This window comes from Melospiza georgiana, chromosome 1, assembly GCF_028018845.1.
Source record: "Melospiza georgiana isolate bMelGeo1 chromosome 1, bMelGeo1.pri, whole genome shotgun sequence".
Taxonomy (NCBI): Eukaryota; Metazoa; Chordata; class Aves; order Passeriformes; family Passerellidae; genus Melospiza; species Melospiza georgiana.
In genome coordinates, this window is record NC_080430.1 from 58476920 (window position 1) to 58496663 (window position 19744).

At 35.3% G+C, this 19744-nt stretch overlaps 1 protein-coding gene across 3 annotated transcripts in view; it reads left to right on the forward strand.

Moving 5' to 3' along the window:
- The window catches only part of ADCY1 (adenylate cyclase 1), a 162172-nt gene that overhangs the window by 84098 nt on the left and 58330 nt on the right, over positions 1-19744 (forward strand). For all 3 annotated transcript variants that reach the window (XM_058044885.1, XM_058044894.1, XM_058044904.1), the window contains exons 5-7: positions 10579-10706; positions 17812-17970; positions 19430-19571. In XM_058044885.1, the coding sequence (XP_057900868.1) occupies positions 10579-10706; positions 17812-17970; positions 19430-19571 (429 nt within the window). The remainder of the gene's footprint in view (positions 1-10578; positions 10707-17811; positions 17971-19429; positions 19572-19744) is intronic.

A 19744-nucleotide genomic window follows, 5' to 3' on the forward strand; every position in this document is an offset into this window, starting at 1 on the left:
GGAAAATATCCTGATCTTACTACTTCCTCCTAGAATTCATTTGTACTTTTATCATGTCCTTTCATATCTATTCACCTCTAGAGAAAGTTTTTTTAAATACTTATCTTTCACGCATTATTTTACCTTGCAAATCACTGAGTCTTTGAGTGCTAGGGAAGAGATTATCTGAATACATTACTTAAAATCATAAAATATCTTGAGTTGGCAGGGATCCATAGAGATCATCAAATCAAAAGCCCTGCTCCTCGGAGTACTACCTAAAACTAAACCATATGATAAAGAGAATTGTCCAGATGCTCCCTGAAAATGATGGCATGGTTTTTTGCTTTCTTTTTCACAGTAGCACTGTTTGGTTTCTTAAAGAAGCAGTCTTAGGTAATCATATTTCATGTAGGATTTGTGGTCTCCTCAGTGACTTTTGAGTCCTAATGCCAACTTCAATCACTTTGAAGGAATGTGAGTCTCAAAAATATAACCAAAAATGAGTGTCATTATATTAGTATCCTTGCAGGAGTGTGACTTCATCTGAGACCAACATCAGAGAATCCACATGGGAAGGTACTGTTACGAATGCCTCAGGGTTCATTTGTATTTCTGGTTAATGAAGTTTTGTAATGTGACTGTCTTTAGGCATTCTGATAAAAGCATTTTAGGTAAGCTTGTCCCTGCATGGATTCCCTTGAGACATAACAGTAACAAGGCATCTTCCTGAACATAGAGTTGGTGAAGTTTCTCATAAGGCCCATGAATAGTTCAACTTGAAAGGATTGATTTTTATTGGATTTTATCTGCTGCTCAGTCTTAGTTTACTTAGTTCTGGCTGTTACTCTGAAGTTTTTTTGGTTTCCTCCCATTAAACAAGAGTAGCTTTGTGCAGTCCCAGATTTGGATCTGCTGATAGTCATCCTGCATTACATATTATTAAAAAATGCTTCAAGCAACTGATCTTTCAAAGAGGTCTTCAGATGCCTTGCAATCAGTCTTTGATACTATAGCTAGCTTTCAGTTTGTCATTCTTCAGTTTACTTATAAGAGTGACAAATTTTAATGAGACATAATCACTTGCATTATGCTGTCATGGTCAAAGTTCTATTATGTTTTGATGCAGTTTAGACATGTCCCAAATATTTTACTTGTAATATGTCATCTTAATAGAAAAGAGGAGGCAATTCTACAGCATCCTGAATTTTAATGGAAAAGGTTTGATTTTTAGAGAAGTTTCTATTTTCTTTAACTACTTTTTTCTTTGGTATATTTTTTTCACATGCTTCCTGCATCTAATCTACATGGAGAATTATTATTTTTCTTTAGAGATTCAGATATTTCCCTTTCAGCATCCATCTTTCTGCATCTTGGGAATTCTACAACTTTTCATTTACAAGCTGACAAGGATAAAAGAATTTTAGGTGCTTTTCAAAGGACATCGCTAGAAGAGAGTTTTAATATTCTGAATGAAAGTTCTTATTTCTTCATGCTACTTTTGTTTTCTCATCTAATAGGTAGACTGATACTTCCTTATTCTTTCCATTTACAGTTGTGTATACCTCCAGGCTTTGTCAGGCTGAATCTATTTTTATTTCTTTCCATTTTAATATAGTATCTTTCCCTGATTGTCTCCTTAGCATTTAACAATTTTTACTTTGCATATTTCAACATTACTGAAGTGTCTCTTGCTACCAGTTCAAGCTCAAAGATACTGAACTGAAAAACATTGTTTCTGAGCCTTAGGCAAAGAAACAGTAGGTAATATTTTTAATCAGCTTGTGTGTTTTTTAACTGTGTCAAGAACAGTTAGTTCTTTTCTGAGCATTCAGCTAGATTTTCCTAGAAGTAATTACTCTAAAAAATCGTTTATGTTGCATCTGTAGAATGCTTTTAGTTTATATTAAGATAATTATGATGTATTTTTAAAATACAAAATAAACTAAGTTTTGTGGACTGTTTAAGATGGTAAAATTAGTGCTGAAAAACATAAGTATAAACTTACAGCATGTAACCGTTCTTTGTGAAAATTTCTGGGCACCAGGCGGCAGGGTATTTATAAATGCTGATTTTAAGGAGACTTGTCTCCTCAGTTTCCCTTGAAAGTCAGCACAGACACAGGATCTTACTGAGGCAGATCACCACGTAAGTTTAAATCTAGTTCTGGACAGCCATCTGGAGATGTCTCCTGGAGAGACCTAAGGAAGTAAATTTTCTTAAAGGAAAGTGTTCTCAATCAATATACCTGTAACTCTATAGGATCAGGGAATAATGATGTGTGCATAAGTGAAGCTGAAGTAAGTGTCTAGGAACAATTTTGAAGGGAAAAAATTAACATTGAACACTTTAAATGCAGTAGGAACATACAAATAGGCAAGTACCCCAGGAAGTAGATTTTGCCTATTTTAGAGTTTATTTTAGATAAGAGGATATTGTACTTGGTATGCTAATTCTTTGTCACAATTCTTTTCATAATTTATATGCTTGTAGTAAATTACCAAATTGTTCCTGAGTTTGTATACTGCAAATCTGAAATTTGCATCTTTGTGTAGGACTGAAGTGAATTGTTTCAATCAGCCTCAGGTGCTTGAAGTGTGGGCCACTTATTGTTTTGACCTGTAATGCAGTTAGCATAGAGAAACGTATTTCTAGAATCTGGTAAAGCAACCATTTCCTAAAATTTAGAGCTTAATTTTTCAGCATATTTGGTTTAGGCTTGCTTCTCCTGGAATGTATCTTCATCAATAGAAAGAATCTGAAAGGACATTTAATAAAACCTAGGAAGGAGACAAGCATGTGTGTCAGTCATTATTGTGTAAAATATTCTTGCTAAAATCCCTTTTCATTTCCAGGTAAATTAATATATATGATTATTGCATAGGTTTTCACTCTCCAGAACTAAAAAAAAATTAATATTCTAGTTTTGTAAAATTATAGTCATGTCAAGTTAGGAAAGAATTTATTGTAAGAATGAAAATGTAAACAAAATTTAGGTCATTTTAGGTCAGCATATATAATTGCCAATAAAATTGAGGGAAAACATTTGAAACTAACGTCATCCTTTTTAGAGCTGTCCTGAATAATTCTACATTTGTTCATGCATAATGTGGCACCCATGATGGAAGATAATTTTTAATGACTTCACAAACACATTACTGAATTAAAAGCTTACAAATGCTCGCCTGGGGTTGGCCAGCTTTCCCCAGTCAGAGCCTATCAAGTAATTTTCTGTGGCACTTCCTATACTTCCTATATTGCATGTGTTTTCATATTTTCTGCCACTGTAGAAACTCTTCTTTTTAAGTCTATACTAACCCTTATTGCAATAAGTGTGTCTCCATTACTCTGGTAAATCGAACTCTATGGAGTATTGTAATTAGCTCATTCTCAAGGCTTTTCATGTTGGGACTAGCAGATGTAAAAGAACTAATGTTGGTTACAAAGCTACTATTTGCAGGATTTATTCAATTAAAAGGTTATTAAAATAGTTGTTTCAGTTTTTAAACATACACTTCAAAACCTGAGGGAAAAATGGTAAAATATGTATTAGTGATTTGCAGGGTTCAATGGAATTTTCTAATAGGCTAGACAACTTTCATAAGTATATTATCACTATTGGCACACTGCAACATAATAGAGCTGGTGGTAATGTCCTTGTCACTTCATTACACTTAGGATTTGACTATGAAGTTTATGTGAGAAAATGGCTTCAAGAATCTCTCACATTGTGGACCACATTCAATATAATTATTAAAATAGATTTGGATGCTACTCAGAGAAACCATGCTGCTAGATCTCTTTTGTTTTACTGACAAAAAAAATATCATAATTGAAATTGTCTTTAATTAATGAAAGTTGCAGATGGTAAACTGCAGATGAGTAAACTGCATCCAGCTCAGGTCTCTCAGCACAAGAGAAACCAGGATCTCTTAGAGTGGGTCCAGAAGACAGCAACAAAAATGATCAGAGGGCTGGAACATCTCTCCTGTGAAGAAAGACTGGGTGTGTTGCCTGGAGAAGAAAGCTTCTAGGAGATCTTAATGTAAAGTCAGAGAGGAATATATCAGGGTCTGTAGGACAAAGGGGCAAGAAGGTTTAAACTAAAAGTTTCAAAGGGGTACTGAGGTAGAGTTCTAAAGAGTTTTTCATGTCAATCTAAAACCACATTTTCCTCTTTTCCTGCACCTAGCTGCATCTTTTGAGAATACTGCTACAGTCTAGAAGACATTCACTCGGTTGTAATTTCCATGGAATGCTTTAGGTTTTGTTTTTTCTAAAGCTCTTTGATACACAAAACTGTTACAGCTGTGGGAAAAAAAATAGAAATTTTTTTTATGTTTCACTTTAGGAGAGAATGAAATACATTAAGAAAGTGCAATTGACAAAAACTGTAAAGTGATTACTTATGAAGAATCTCTTCCTGTCATCATGCACTGAACTTAATAACTTGGTACAGCATTGCTTTGTTACATTATATAGCCTTCCAACTTACACCATCAGATTCAATGCCATTTCTTTTGAGACATTGAAAGAGGGGGATTTGTTCTTCACAATTTCCATAACAGCCAAACACTGTACTGTGTTGTTCCAAAGGCACTTGGAGCAGTAAGACAGTCATCATATCTCTGCTTAAAGGAAGGAGTGGAGTAGTAATGCCAGAAATAGTTATCAACACCCAGATATCTTCTACAAGTCTCTATTCAAATCTTTTGGAAGGGGGGAGCTCAAAACTGGTATCTGGCTGAGCCACTTTGGTTAGTACTGCTGAGAATGAATATTAAAATTTTCCTTTATTCCATATGCTGTGTATGTGTGCAAGATGATATAGGTAAACTTGCAGAACTGTGCATCTGCATATCATACATGCACATCTTCACGTATGTATTGATGGATGCATACATCTGCACTGTATGATAGCTAACATATAGGCTTTTATGATTTTTGTTCCAACCTAATAAACAGCTGTAATGGAATTGAATACAGACATAATTTCATATTCAGAGGATGTAGCAGAAGATACAATCCTTTCTACAAGTCTTTTGCACACACATCTGTAGTAAATGATAATTTCTAGAGTGATTCAAAGCTTTCTAATCCAATTTTCTAGTGAGATTAATAGCATTTTGGCAGAAAGTGCTGTAAATATTAAATATGCTGCACATGCTATAACATTGCAAATAAGATGCAGCGGTAACAGTGGTAAATCCTATTTTGTCCTCTCTCAAGACCTCTTTGGAAGCAGAAGGAAATTCTAGGTTTGTGAAGAGAGATAAATAAGGAATGCATGTTTCATCATTCTCTTTTGTTTTCAGGGAGTTTTAGATATGCTTTGAGTATTTTCCCCTAGTAGTCATTTTATACAGTAGTAACTAAGAAAGTTCTGTTACTGTCATGCAGTTAGCCTGGATTATTGAGTTATGTCTTGGGTCTCTGAGGATAAGAGGGACAGCTTGTATAAATGCATGTACTTCCCCTGAAACACATAATGCCGTGTTGATTAATATGGATTGAAAATCTGATCCCCTGTGCCTACCTGATAAAGACAATTCAGAGGATTCCTCCAACAAAGGAAGCTGTTGGAACAGCGCTTTCTGAATGAAAGTGACTGATAATCCAAGAAGAAAGAAATAGAGAAGACAAATACAAAGGGAAAAAACCTCACAAATACTTCCATGAAGGCTCCTTTCCTGAGGGTCACTGATATTCCTTTGTCTCATTGAACTTCTGTAAGGGAAGGTGACCATGCCTCTCTATCGCACTTGACATCAGAGCTAAAAGACTAATCCTTCTTCAGCTGTCATAGTTCACCATTTTGCTCCGAGTTTTCTAGTACAGTGAAATCTGAGCCATCAGAAATTTGCATTTAATAGTTTCCCCCTCTCATGATTCTCTTCAATATGTGAAGAAAATAGTGCAAAATAAGCAAATTTTTTTCAGGGAGTAGGACAATGTTTTTCCCCCCACAGAGGCATGCTGGGATTTTGAGCTCCAGAAGTGGTTCCTGTGCTCCCAGTGCATACATCTCATTCCACTTTTCTGCTGCATGTAGGGCTGCTCCTGTACTAATTTGCAGCTATGCCAAATCAATATCCAGAGATCTCACCATAGCTGAAGTCTGACATACAGTGAGGATGTCAAAGCCTTCCCTGAAGCCATAAAGCCATCTGTAAGTCCAGGCCTAATAAATCTCCTCCCTTTTTCCTCATTTAAATGGTGAATATGAACATGGCTTTGGTTTCCTATTTCCTTTTTTTTTCTTTAAGACAAACTAACTTTACAATCACTAAGCGTTGTAAGTAGCGATCAAACTCCTGTTCCCATTTATGTAGGCTAAGCAAAACAAAATATTTCTATTTCTGAAGTCCATAGCATTGTGAGGAATTGCAAGTCTGGTCTGAGTTGGGGAAATGGGAAACACTATTTATGCATCTCTTTTTAGGCCTTATTAACCCTTTCTCTTACTCTGTGAAGCATGAGGATATCCACATTGGCTGGATATGGTAAAGAAAATTTTTGAACCTTAGATGGTGCAGTTTTTATTAAGAATGGCAAAAAAATGTCTAATTTATGGATAATTAAAGTCACGCCTGCTCATAGATTGTGATTCCAGGAGGTTAGGACAATAAAAGTCTGAAAAGCATACTTGCAGATCAGGTTGCTTTCAGACTTGCAGACAAAAAAATGGATGAATATAATAAGCATTAAATATATTACAATTAAGTTACACAGGATCAGACTCAGCCTTGGCACAATTCCACTGCAGTCAATGGAGTTACAAGACAGAGTTCAACGTTTACCCTTTTAAAATCTTGTGTTTTAAAATTGTAGTCCGTCTGACCTTCCTCTTTCACTCACTCTTAGAGATACCACATGCCACGATGACACTTGACTACGTACAAATACACAGATTGTTGCAATGACAGAAGGAAGACCAGGGATTCATTCCAGCATTAGCGTCTGCCATCTCCAAAATACATGAAAGCTTTAAAGAAACTCTTCTCCTACCAGACAGAGTTACAAGCAACAAAAATTGATCCTGATTTTGAATCTACTCACATAAGAATTACTTACTCAGATGGTCTATTAATAAAAACAAAGTTCCAGCAGTGTTAATAAGGGTTGTTGCAATCTGACATGTGAGAAAGATCCTCCTTTAAAAGACTTTGCACTTATTCAATACAATCTCTTTGTTCTAGAGAACATCTCACTGTCATTCTTATGTGTTTTGCTGAGAGAAGTCTAACACCTTCTTTATCATTTCTTTGAGACAACATATATAAGTGTATATGTATTTATGTATAAGCTTTTTTTACAAACTGTAAAATCTTTTCCCTTTTTTATTAAAAAATATTCTTATCCAGGGTATATCGAAGATTTGTCATGTATGGTAGAAGAATGTGAAGGCAATGTTCTGAATTTTCAGTTTTTCAGTCTGTGTTGACAGACTTCATTCTTTAGGCAAAATGTATTAAATAAAGAACTACAGCAACAACAGAACCTCAGAGTTGTTTGCAACAAAGCAGCTCCTTCCTCACTCTCTGGTCTTACATAACAGATAGATAGAACAATCTGCTTTATGAAGTGCTTTCAGGAAAGTGTGAAGAAGGCTCTCAGTAATTTCAAAGTCCTCTGCTTTCTGCATTTTAGCTTCCACTGCACACTGCCTGACCCTGTGACTGACAGTTGTGCCTGAGGCACCACAGGTGGGCAAGCTGCCTGCCTAATGCAGTGCTGGCAATCTCTACTGCTTTTTATCATGTCCATAAAACCAAATTACCTGTGGTTTCTAAACAGACATTGCTTGTGTCAGTTGTGACTGGAATTAGTAACTATCACACATGAATTCATCAGCATCACAAATGTGAAAAATACTGACAAGAAAAGGATTTTTTTGAAGTTGCTGAGGGAATATAACAAAGACAGTGATGGGGGTTTTATATCAATTTGCGTATCAGTCCTTAAAAAGATGGCTTTTTCAGAGCTGCACTGTGGCTCTCTCCTGGAAGTGTACCTCACATGTCAAGAAAAAGGAAAGAACAGTTTTTCTAGAGATTACTGTATATTAATTAATAAAGCAGGACAGTGAGAATAATATCTGATAAGGAACAAAAAGGCTAGTGATGCAAAACCACCAGGTGATTTAGCCATATGTCTTCCATCAAGATAAATATCTCTCCAGAAAATACTGTTGCACTTATTTACTTCTTCTTTTGTCTTTCTCCTGCACAAATAAGAAATTGACTCAGAAAAGTGGTAATGGAGTAAACTCTGGGGTTTTTTGTTTGTTTTTTTTTTTTTTTTTTAAATTTTATTTCTTTAATTGTCTACCAGGCTGTTATCAAGTCATTAGAAATGAGCCATTTGTGAAGTAGACACAAAGAGGAGAGATTGATTGATTAACATTTATGTGTTGTTTACCCCAGATTACTGAAATGGCTTTTCTGAATAGCTTTCCTAAAGGTCATAAAGGCATTGCCTGGTCACAAATCATACATATGAAATTGAAAGATGAAAAGGGCCTTATAAAAGATTTTGAAGTATGGGCCAAAACTGAATTTATTTTGGAAAGCAGGCTTCAGCTTGAACTACTGAGTGTGCTCTAGTACTTCAAGATCTGCCCAAAATTGAGGAGTGATGGGGGAAGTCTTTTCTTGGGAGTATAATCTAATGGTATCTAGTAAAAAACTTTGTGGTTTTCATTACAAAATGTAGTGATTCGTGTCCAAAAACCTCAAATTAAAAGGACTGTTCTGTATCAACGAAGATTTTGAGATCTGCCTATTACTTTGTGCACATCAATAATTTTTTACTTATTTACTTTTTGCATTTAGCAAAGGATTTCAAAAAAGTCTGAGCAAAATTGGTGAGGCATTTTTGGCTATAGGCTGCAGGAATACTGTTAGGGCCCTGGTGATAGTCCTTCTAAAAGAATTATGCTTGTATTCATTTAAATATATATTAGCAATGATAATTAGTGGAATATTTAAAATCCTGATTTACTGGAGAGCAAATGTCAACTAGTGACAACTGGAAAAGCCTACTACTTAAGCATTCCCAAAAAGACAGATTTCCTCTTTAATTTGAGATCTGAATTTGCAGTTTAATTTATAAAAAGAAGTAGACAAGCCAACTTTCCAAAACTGTGTCTTCTTTCATGCATGAACAGAGGTAATTCCTATTTATAGTATTTGTTCAATACTGAGTACCATTTACAAGTGGAGACACATGGCAAAGCCTTCAGCAGGCAGTGTGTGTAGCAACAAGCCTCAAATGCTGGTGTACATGGTGATATGTCAGAGAGTAAAGGATCACTGTAAGCATAAGCATTGCGTCTGAGCTGGAATGTGGGTAATGATGTGGTCAACTCAGGAAGGCTTAATTCTTGTAGGCACGAGACTGGATGAAAATATATGTCTGCATGAGGAGCTGAATGAATATGATACTATGATTAGGGGTTTTTTTTCCAGAAATTTTAAATTCCATTATCACCGCTCTCTCTTTTTTCTCCCCTTCCTGTGTTGCTGAAGCCTATATTGCACACTGCTGGGAAAAGAATCAGACTTTTGTGGGTCCACTCCCATCATATTCACAACAGTTAATTTTTTCATGTTGCTTACTGGAATAATCCCAGCTTTGTAAATTGGATTAATTTAATCGGGTTTTTTACTTTTCTGTGCCAAACTCTAAGTGGGTAGAAGTTGCCATAGTCTAGTTTTTTTTATTTCCATTTGGTTTTGGGCATACTCTTGTATTAACATTTGGAAAACTTAAGTATAGGAACCTATGAGAGAATAAGTTATAATTACCATCTCGCCATGTCTTCTCATAGTTTATTAGCTAAAGATACTGCTCTTTTAAAGGCATTTTTGTTCTGCATTCTCTGTTTAGAAATTAACTTTCTGCTCAGATGGATATAGCAATTATCACATGCCATTTTTTGGGTTTTTTTTTTAATGGGAGAGTTTTTACCAGAGTTCTTTGGCTGTAGAAATTAAACTTCATGCAAATAGAAGATAAATTTGATTGTAATGCAAACTGACTATCTTCTCATCTGCAAGTCTGTCATACTGATTATGTGTATTCCAAACTGTGGTTTATGAATAGGTAATGAAAAAATGTGTGTACCTTTACAGATAAATAAATAATCTTTCCTGGTGAATTTGAACTGAATTTAAAACAAAAGCTTCTCAGAATGCAAGCATTTCCCAATATCCAGCAGTGTTTTGGCCCCAGTCCTTTGGTTTGGGTTCATATAGAAATGAAGTCTCATTGCAAATCTTGAATTTATATCAATCTAGCATAAGGGCAAGGCAATAACATTTGCTCAGAACTGTATCTTTAAGCAGTGTTAACCCATGTGTGTTGAACAATGCAGGGCCAATGTCCAGTATATATGTGTCTATTTATAAATAAATTAACAAATGCATGTCAGCTGTTGTGCACTGGGAACTGAGATTTCATTAACTGTAAATTACCTCATTTGATCATAAAAAGATTCTCTGAATTATTGCATAGTATTAGAGAAGATTTTTACCCTGTTAATATTGAAATATTTATAGGAATAATAAAACTTTTCCTATTCTGTTTTTATGAAAGGAAAATCATTGCAGAAGAATCAAAATCCTAGGAGACTGTTACTACTGTGTATCAGGATTGACCCAGCCCAAAACAGATCATGCCCATTGCTGTGTTGAAATGGGACTCGATATGATTGACACTATCACGTAAGTATCATGCATGGTGAACCCAGACAGGAGTGCTGCAACAGCTACTATGCGGTGTTCAGGAAGTGTGCTCTTAGAAAGACATCAATGTCTGTTAGCACTACTCACCTGGCAAGTCACACTCTTGCACTCAGGCCACAGGACCCTGATTTCAGGAATGGCCACTCTAGACATTGATTTTCCACTCCATTTAATCACTATAAGAAGTAAGTGTGCAAATTGAGCATGTAGAGGCACATACGTGTACTGAATAGGTGGCAAAAAGATAATTAGAGATAAGAAAATATACCCTATTGCCACAATGAAAGGACTCAAATGTGTTGCTTTGCAGTGGTAAACACTGCTCATTTTGCCCACCAGTATGTAAAGTCAAAACAAGTCCTGATATATGCCTGTTGTATATGTGTTTGCAGTCTCAGAATCATAGCCTGTTGATTATTCAATTTTAATGTAATGTTTAAACCTTTCATTTATTCTGCTTTTCAGAAATGTAACATGAAATTTACTTTGCTGCTCAGATTTTTGTTTATGCTTGAGAGGTCTACATTGATCATTATTTTGCCAAGGCAAAAAATATGGATGTGAGAGAAGTGTGAATGAGTATTTAGCAGAAGCTGGAGGTCTATTTCACTACGTAGGAGGGAAAGGATAAAGATGGAAAATTTCTTCACTACTGTATTGCCTACTTCTTTTCATTTGCTAAACATACAAAGCATGAAAAGTTGGGTAAATTAATTTATTTTCTCCCTTATTCAATGCAAGTTCATCACATTTGTAAGCATTGTAAAATCGACAAAATACTTTTTAATCTCTTAATTTATAATTTCTGATAGTCTATGATAATATAAAATCCTAAAAAATATGTGTATTCTTGCAGCAGTATATGGTATCTCCATTTATAAGGAAGCCCTAATCTTTGGAAACATAATTAGATGTACAGGACTTGTACACATTTTTCAAAAGCCTTTTGGTTTGTTTGGGGTTTTTTAAATTCCTGGAAAGCAATAGATGATGCTGTCCTCTTTTAAACCTAGCATTGATCTTTAATTCATTAGTTGTGCTGTATTTCATGTATACAAATAAGGTATTAGTATAGCTGTTGGAACTTTTCTCTTTAGAATGTTTCAGTTTTACTATTAGAAGTGAACATGTTCCCTTTTTAGGGTATATTTTATTGACTACTCACATGATAATGCAAACTTGGAAAATGAGTTGAATTAGAAAAGAATGAACTGAGGCTGTTCAGTGTGCAGAAGAGAAGGCTCAGAGGTGTTCTTATCAATGCAGACAAATACCTAGAGTGAAGGATTAAAAAGGACAAAGCCAAACTTTTCTCGGTGACATCCAGCACCAGCACAAGAGGAAATGGGCACAAACCGAAGTGTAAGAAATTAAATTTCATTAGAGAAAAGCTTTTTTTTACTGTGCAGGTAATCAGATACTCGAGATCTTCCACTGAAAAGTTGTGGCATTTATGCCCTCAGAGAGATTTAAACCCAGCTAGGCAACAGTTCTGGATATCCTTCTGTAGCTGGCTGTTCTCTGAGCAAGTATGTTGGTCTAGGTGATTTCCAGAGCCCCTTGCAGCATCAGCAACTTTGCAATTTTATGTGGATGAGCTGTAGTATGTTATCTAGGCATATTTAGTCACCGGTTATAGTACAAGATAACTCGCCATTTCAGATTTAATTTTTTAAAGAATTCACAAATTTTAGGTCCTTTTTGTAGTTAGTGGTCAGAGCATGGTGGAGAGCAAAATGAGCAAGAGGCAAGGTTTCAAGATAATGCCAGATCTACTTAAGGTTGTTTGATGGCTAGGGATATATTCTGCATTCTTTGTGCATAAGCACAATTAGTCTCTTTCCTTCCCAGAAACTGAAGTTAGAAGATAGATTCCCCAGACTAATTAGTTTTAAAATGTGTTTAGTAAATGAAAACGAGAAATCAGGAGCTTCTGACAGTGAAGTTGGAAAGCATTTTCTATTGTATTGGTATGATTATTAAGCTTTGTTTATCAGCTCCGTGAGATAGAAAGTCACATACCCCTTTCATGCAGAGGTGGATGCAGCTGGTAGTCTTTTTAAAGTCCATTCACTTTATCATAAAATTCAGGTCTTGGCATTATAAATTTATGCTTGGAATTGTTCATCCCTAGTGATAAGTTTGTCATGTTGTCTGGGCTGAATAAATAAATAAATAAAATAACTTGGACTGTGATTCATGGGATGGATCTGTCAAAAGTGTCCATTCCAGAGATATGTATTAACAAGAGATGGGTTCTTTTTATGGAAAATCAAGGAATAGAAACTTCCATGGCTAATTGTTGGTTCTGTGATTGAACTGAGTTGAATGTGTTCACATAAACTGATACATTTCATTCTCTTAATGTTCTGCGTAACTGTTATCCTTCAATATGGTGCTGAAAATTATGTTCTCTCATCTGAGAACATAATTTTCAAAGTATCATAAAATAATTATAATTTTCACAATTTCATCCACCTTCCTCAAAGTGTTTTCTTGAAGGGAACATAACCAAAATAATTATGGGAGAAGCTTTTTATTCTTAAAAACTGACAAAACAGATAGTGTTATATTCTGATTTTATTCCAAAAGAACTTCTGCAGCCATTGTGTTAGTGCCTCAGTACAGGTCAGGTGTTTGTTCTATTTTAGAGTCACTTAAACTGCCACAGCAATGAGTGAAGTGTTCAATACCACCAATGTTGCTCCTACCATAGGAGTTTTGATTGTCATGCTTTTGCTAGTAATATAATTAAAATTATTATATTCATTAGCGCCTCTAATATATCATGTGTTTTTCTAATGTGGCCAATGTCTTCACCTTGGTTATGAACATTGTGTTAGGCCGAGTCTCTCTTCACCTTGCTTAAATTGATTGCCACATTTGAAATTTCATTCTCGTGTACTACAGTGTTTTACCTTCTAAATAGATATATTTGTTAGCTAACTGCCATGTACATGTTATGCTCAGCTAAAAAAGCTCTTCCCTCCCTTTCTCCAAAAACTGTCTAGAGTTCTGTTTTAAGAAAGTGTTATGGGGGAAATTTTACACATTCTTCCTAGTTTTGTCTTTCCTTTGACAGCACTTCATCAGTAGATACAAATTATATTAACCAATTCTTTGGCTCACTACAGCAACCCCTCTTTGGAGATGAAATGTGGTGAAATGACACACCTATTTACCTGCATTCAGTAATGTTGCAGAGCAAGAGATAATCTGTAATGTTTCCAATTGAAAATAAAGAGAGATTCTGAGTGAGCAGTATGTAAATACTATATTTTGGACTGGATCAAAATACTCAGGTTAACATTCATAAACTTTTCAAAACTTTAATGGAATCCATAATCATTCCTGCTGTCACATGCACAGTACATTTTCATGATGCTTCTTCTGTTAAAATGTTAGTAGGATGCCATTTTAGTACTGACTCAGTGGGAATTGCATCATTAGCTGCATCACTGACTGTGTGTAGTAGCAGGGAGCATGGCACTGCAGGAGCACATCTGTGGATCACAGCAACTGCTGCTGACTGTTTTAGTCCAACCTACACATACTGTGGTGAGGAGAGAAAGGTTACTTTAGAATAAGTATCATCTGACCTTCTGGTTGATTGTTTGTGGGCTTTGAAGAGGTCTGAAAGAAACTGAGGTCCACGAACTTTTACTTCTTGAGAACGGGGCAATCCAGTGGGGTTTATCAGCTATTTTCTGTGACACATAGGTGATTTTATCCTGAATGAATCATTCCACCTAATGTGAATGACTCCACCAGTCATCATGTAAAATCTCACAGATGGAAGCTGGGCAAATTTGCACCTGGGAAAATTTTTGCACTGGAGAGGTTGATGCTTGAACTGTCCCCTTTTAATGGGTATGGCCAAAAGCACCAGGAAAGGGAGAGGAACTATAGCAGCCCATTTGCATAAGTCCAATGGAAATATCAAGATTTCCTGTGTGATTTTTGCCTGAGGAAATAGACAGAACCATTAACTTCCCTAATGTCAACACTCTTGAAGCTTTTCCCCTGGTCATCCAAAAGTCCAGGGCCTGGAAATGTTTGAACTGGCAGGAGTGAATTGATGTCAAGTTTTTAGAGAACCAGCAGCTGCATTTTTAAGAAACTGTCTACTAGTGGTAAAAGCTTCATTGGCTTGCACCTTTGCCAGAGCAAGCCAGCAGCCCTTCAATAGCCCTGCCTCTCTGTCCTAGTGCTCTGCAGCAGCCCAGCATTACTCTGGGGAAGTCTAGGTAATTGAACCAAAAATTATATCTATGCCTTTAAGCAGGAAACATTAATTTCTGCTGGTATTTTTAGACCTAAGGAAAAGACCTAAGTAATTATAAGAAATGGCATGCAGAGTTTTATTGTTTCAAACAAAATGCTCAGGAGCACAGGTCTGAAGCTGTTCTGCAGGCAATCTAAATTACTTTCATGCCTTCTAGCAGCACATAAAATACTTGTAGTTAAGGAGGGAACTAAAATTTAAAGGCTTTGTAGGATACTTGAGCTGTCAGGGTAGATGCCTTTTTTATTAGTCAGTTCCTTAGACTCTGAACACAATTGATTTAAAAAGAAAATGTTTTTTTGATTTCCATTTGTTTTTGGGCCTACTCTTGTGTTAACACTTGGAAAACTTAAGTATAGGAACCTATGAGAAAATAAGTTATAATTAATAATTTATTTGAGAAACTCCTTTTTCCTGTTCCTGGCTTGTTTATGAAGTGCTGATATTGTCTCAGAAATGTATTTATAATTTAAAATACCTTCCTGGACATTTTTGTGATATTTTATTGTAGAAATGTTGATGCAGTTTAGAAACATGGTCATTTTACTGCTCTGAATTTAAATTTGAAGCCTCTTCTTTAAATATTACCTAATATTCCTCATTTCTGATAGTTCAGTGGGGTTTATTTATGGAAACTATCTGCATAAAGAGCACAAAGGTCTAGAAGATAAACTCAAAAAATGTAATTAACTTCTCATGAGCTTTTTTTTCCTACTCAAATTTAATAATGATGAAAGCATCTCTGAAACACATTGTACCTTCTGAGGAAGATGTAGAAATGTATTCTCAGTTTATATTTTTGACTAAGTGACTATTTATGGAAAGTTTTTGCTCAAAACATAAAGTTCTTTCAGGTTCTCCTTTATGGTTCATTGGTGCATTATACAGTTCAGTTTATTGAACAAGGAGTATGATCAGCCATGCTCTATTTCTCAACTCATCTTTTTTTATTTACTTTTTGTTATTCTATTAACAGTTCTGAAAGGAGACTAAATTTACCCCAGTTAGACAAAGCAATGTCAAAGCCTTGAGTGAACTTTATCCGTGTCTGGATTTCACTGTCTTTCCACATACATTTAGTCTGAGGTTTTTGGTTTTTTTTTTTAATGGTGGAGGAGGGAACCAACAAACAAAAAACCCACACTCATTTGTGAACAGAGAAACCCAAACCTTTGCAGGTTTATTAATTAAGATTATTACATAGGTTCTTAATTATGCAGGAGAACATGGGCAGACAAGGTGTAATCCTGAAGGGCTTTGTCTGGCAAGATGTGGGCTTGGTGTAAGGTCAATCTGTTAATGAGACAATACACATGCTCAGGTGAACATACAAAGTGCAGTCGCTTGTTGTTATGTGGCTCATGGAATTAGGGTCCTTCATTTCTTCAAAGATCTGTCAAATCATGTGCACAAAAAAACATTGTAACACTAGAATCCTTTTAGGACTCCTTGAAGTCATATTCAAGGCTTGACTGGGAACAGATACTGAGTGAGGGAGAGCTGTCTTGCAGTGAGTAGGAATAGGACAAGGAAATATTTAATCTTTCAGAAAGCTGTGCATAAGCCTTTCTGTGCTGTTGCATAGAATATGACTGAAAAATATGTTATGCCAAGATTCCCTGTGGAGATAAAAGAGATCTCCGTGTTACTGACATTAGTGATGGCTGACATGGAACGTAGATTCATAGGTGAAAGGTTTCTTATTTAAATTGAAGCCAAGTATATTTGCTGCACATCCCACATCTTGATCTATGCTCACCTTTCTGTTAATTTTATTTAAACAAGTACAACTTGTGAAATAGTTGAAAAGTCTTTCTAAAGGCATCTCTGCAAAATCCAGTGTAACTGGATGACACTTGAAAAAAAAATTGGTCAATGAAGGCCAAGGGGAAATGATACCTAGAGTCCTGTTTTAAGGTCTTCTCATATTAAATGCATTGGAAAATTCAAATTAGAAAAGTCAAATAAAAATAAATTCTTACAGTGATAGTCAGTTTCCTTTATTCAGAGATAGTATCACTTTTTGGACAGTAACTGCACTGTAGAATGACAGGTGTTTGTCTAACAGAAAGAGCTGAAAAAAATCTATTTACAGTGCTATTAAATAACATATAATATTTAAGACTGTTCATTTCAAAGTGCCTTTTCAGTGTTCACAACTTTGTGCAGAGTGCAAGTCATAGCGTATCCTTCGTTCACAGAAATGAATAATCTTTCATTATTGTGGCACAAAAAAATATTCTTTTAATAACAGTTTTGCGGATTAATTCATCCTTTACCAGCTATACAGTGAAAATCTCTGAACATTAAATTTAATTTGCAGGTGCAAGACTAGGTACAAGTTGTTTGGGTGCCACTCTTACAGAAGCTTTGGAAAGATATTAGTGTTTATAATTACTCTGCTGTTCTTACAATAATTTATTACTTTTGTCATTTTCTTTGTCCTGTACTCTAGTAACTGGGTAATTAAACCAATTAGAACATAGTAGATTAAAAATAATTATTTATACATTGACAATCTCAATTAGCGCTTCTTTTCTCACAGAAATGGTCAAGAAATTTAGAAATATTGATATTTTGGTTCAACAGTAATTAAAATATAACAAATAATTTTTTTTTTTGAATTGCAATTAAGGCTTTGAAACTACTGAAGGTAGAGAACAGTACCTGAATATTCCATTTCAGGTTTATAAGATCCTTTCTATTTGGTCATGTATAAATATATGTGTTAATTTTGGGAGAAGAGAAAATGAAGAGCAGTCATCATCTAAATATTAATTCTGATGCTGTCCATTACAGATCTGTTGCAGAAGCCACAGAGGTTGATCTCAACATGAGAGTTGGATTGCATACAGGCAGGGTGCTTTGTGGGGTCCTGGGTCTCCGAAAATGGCAATATGATGTCTGGTCAAATGATGTGACATTAGCTAATGTAATGGAAGCTGGAGGACTGCCTGGGTAAGTCTGAAAAAAAAACATAGGAAAAAAATATAAAACTCTATGGGTGAAGAATTTCTTCCATTTTTAAGGCATTTGCAAGGTAATTGCTGTTGAGGAAAAGGATTGTATTTGGCAGCAGCAATCAATGTATTATGTGATTTATCCTGTGGAATTTTCCAAATGATCTTGATATTTGCATAAGTAATATGTTAGATTAGAAGTAAAACATTTTAAAACAAAATTGTTTTTAGAAGTTGCTGAATCTAAAAAGTAGGAATGAGACAATATTACGAATGTAAGAATGCTAGACTTTGATCATTTCATGTTACAAAAGTAAAACCCTGTAGCCATTCCAGGAATTTTTTACCCTTACACACCTCTATACTTTGAGAGGGGAGGGGGATGCCTTGCTCCTTTTACATGGCCAGATTTCCAACACTAGTTGTATGGTACAGAAAAGACATAACAGTTTATGAACTCAGATATTGATGACATTTGCAAATGATACAGTAGCACATAAACCTGCAGCCAACCCATGGGGCATGTCTTGGAACTTGAAGTACTCATTCCACAGCCTTGGACACAATTTAAATACACACAGTGAACATTTGTAAAGGTGCATGGGTGTTCTGTGTGTAGCTCACATTTGGACTAGGACCTGCCATACTGTTTTTGATTTTTGCGAGATCTGGATTGCTATACAGAAGGACAAAGGAACCAATTAATTTTTTTTAGTGATAATGATAAATTTTAATTTATTGTATACATCTACTTTAGATAATTTTGGCAGTGTATTTTATACATTATCTTAAAGTTACCCAGTGGGAAAAAATCTGAACACATGTTTATAGAGGAAAGCAGTAAAATTTTTTCAGATACCTTTTCTGAAGACATATCAAATATATGGGGTCTTTCAGGAGAAAATGTCAAAACTTTTCCAGGATAAGAAAACTCAAAAATAATATTAAAGATTGGTGTATTGCCAAAACAAAGTGAGTCAGAAAGATGCCTCTGAAACAGAGTGGATGAATAATATGAATCAGAGATGTGAAGTGAAACAGAAAAAGAAGTTTCTGCTTTATACACAAGAGAGGTTTGGATTGTGATGTCTCAAGTTTCAAACAGCAGGATGTTTTTCCAAGCTGCCATTGAGGCAAAAACTTAAGAAAGCCACACAATGTAGAAGATCATGTGCAGACGCTCTACAAAACAGCAAATCTGCAAGTGTTTGGATAGTCAACAGTTATCTTTCTGTTCACTTTGCCTAAGTTTAGAAAATGCATGTAATAGAATTTTTTTCTATGCTCAATTTGGCTAAAAGTACAAAACTTAACTTTTTTTTTTTTTCATCAAACCTATGGTCTTGTATGTAAATTGACCTGTTGATCTCTTTATCAACTTCTGTACAGGAGTGTATTTTGGTAGCAAGAAGCTCATAATCTTTGCTTTAAACAATAATGTCTAATTTTCTCTCCAGGAAAGTTCATATTACAAAGACCACCTTAGAGTGCCTAAATGGGGACTACGAGGTAGAACCAGGATACGGTCATGAAAGGAATAGTTTCTTGAAGAAGCATAATATTGAAACATATTTTATTGTGCCATCCCATCGTAGGAAGGTATGCTTATTCAGTGATATGTTTTCATAATTTAAAAACTGTTCTGTGCTATTCTGAAAGCAGAGACAGTGCTAGAGACAATGTTTTGTTGTTTTTTATTCCTGAAAGTTCTTCAAGCACTCTTGAAGGCCCAGCAGTTACCATTTATTTAAAATGGTAACATTTTGAATTTC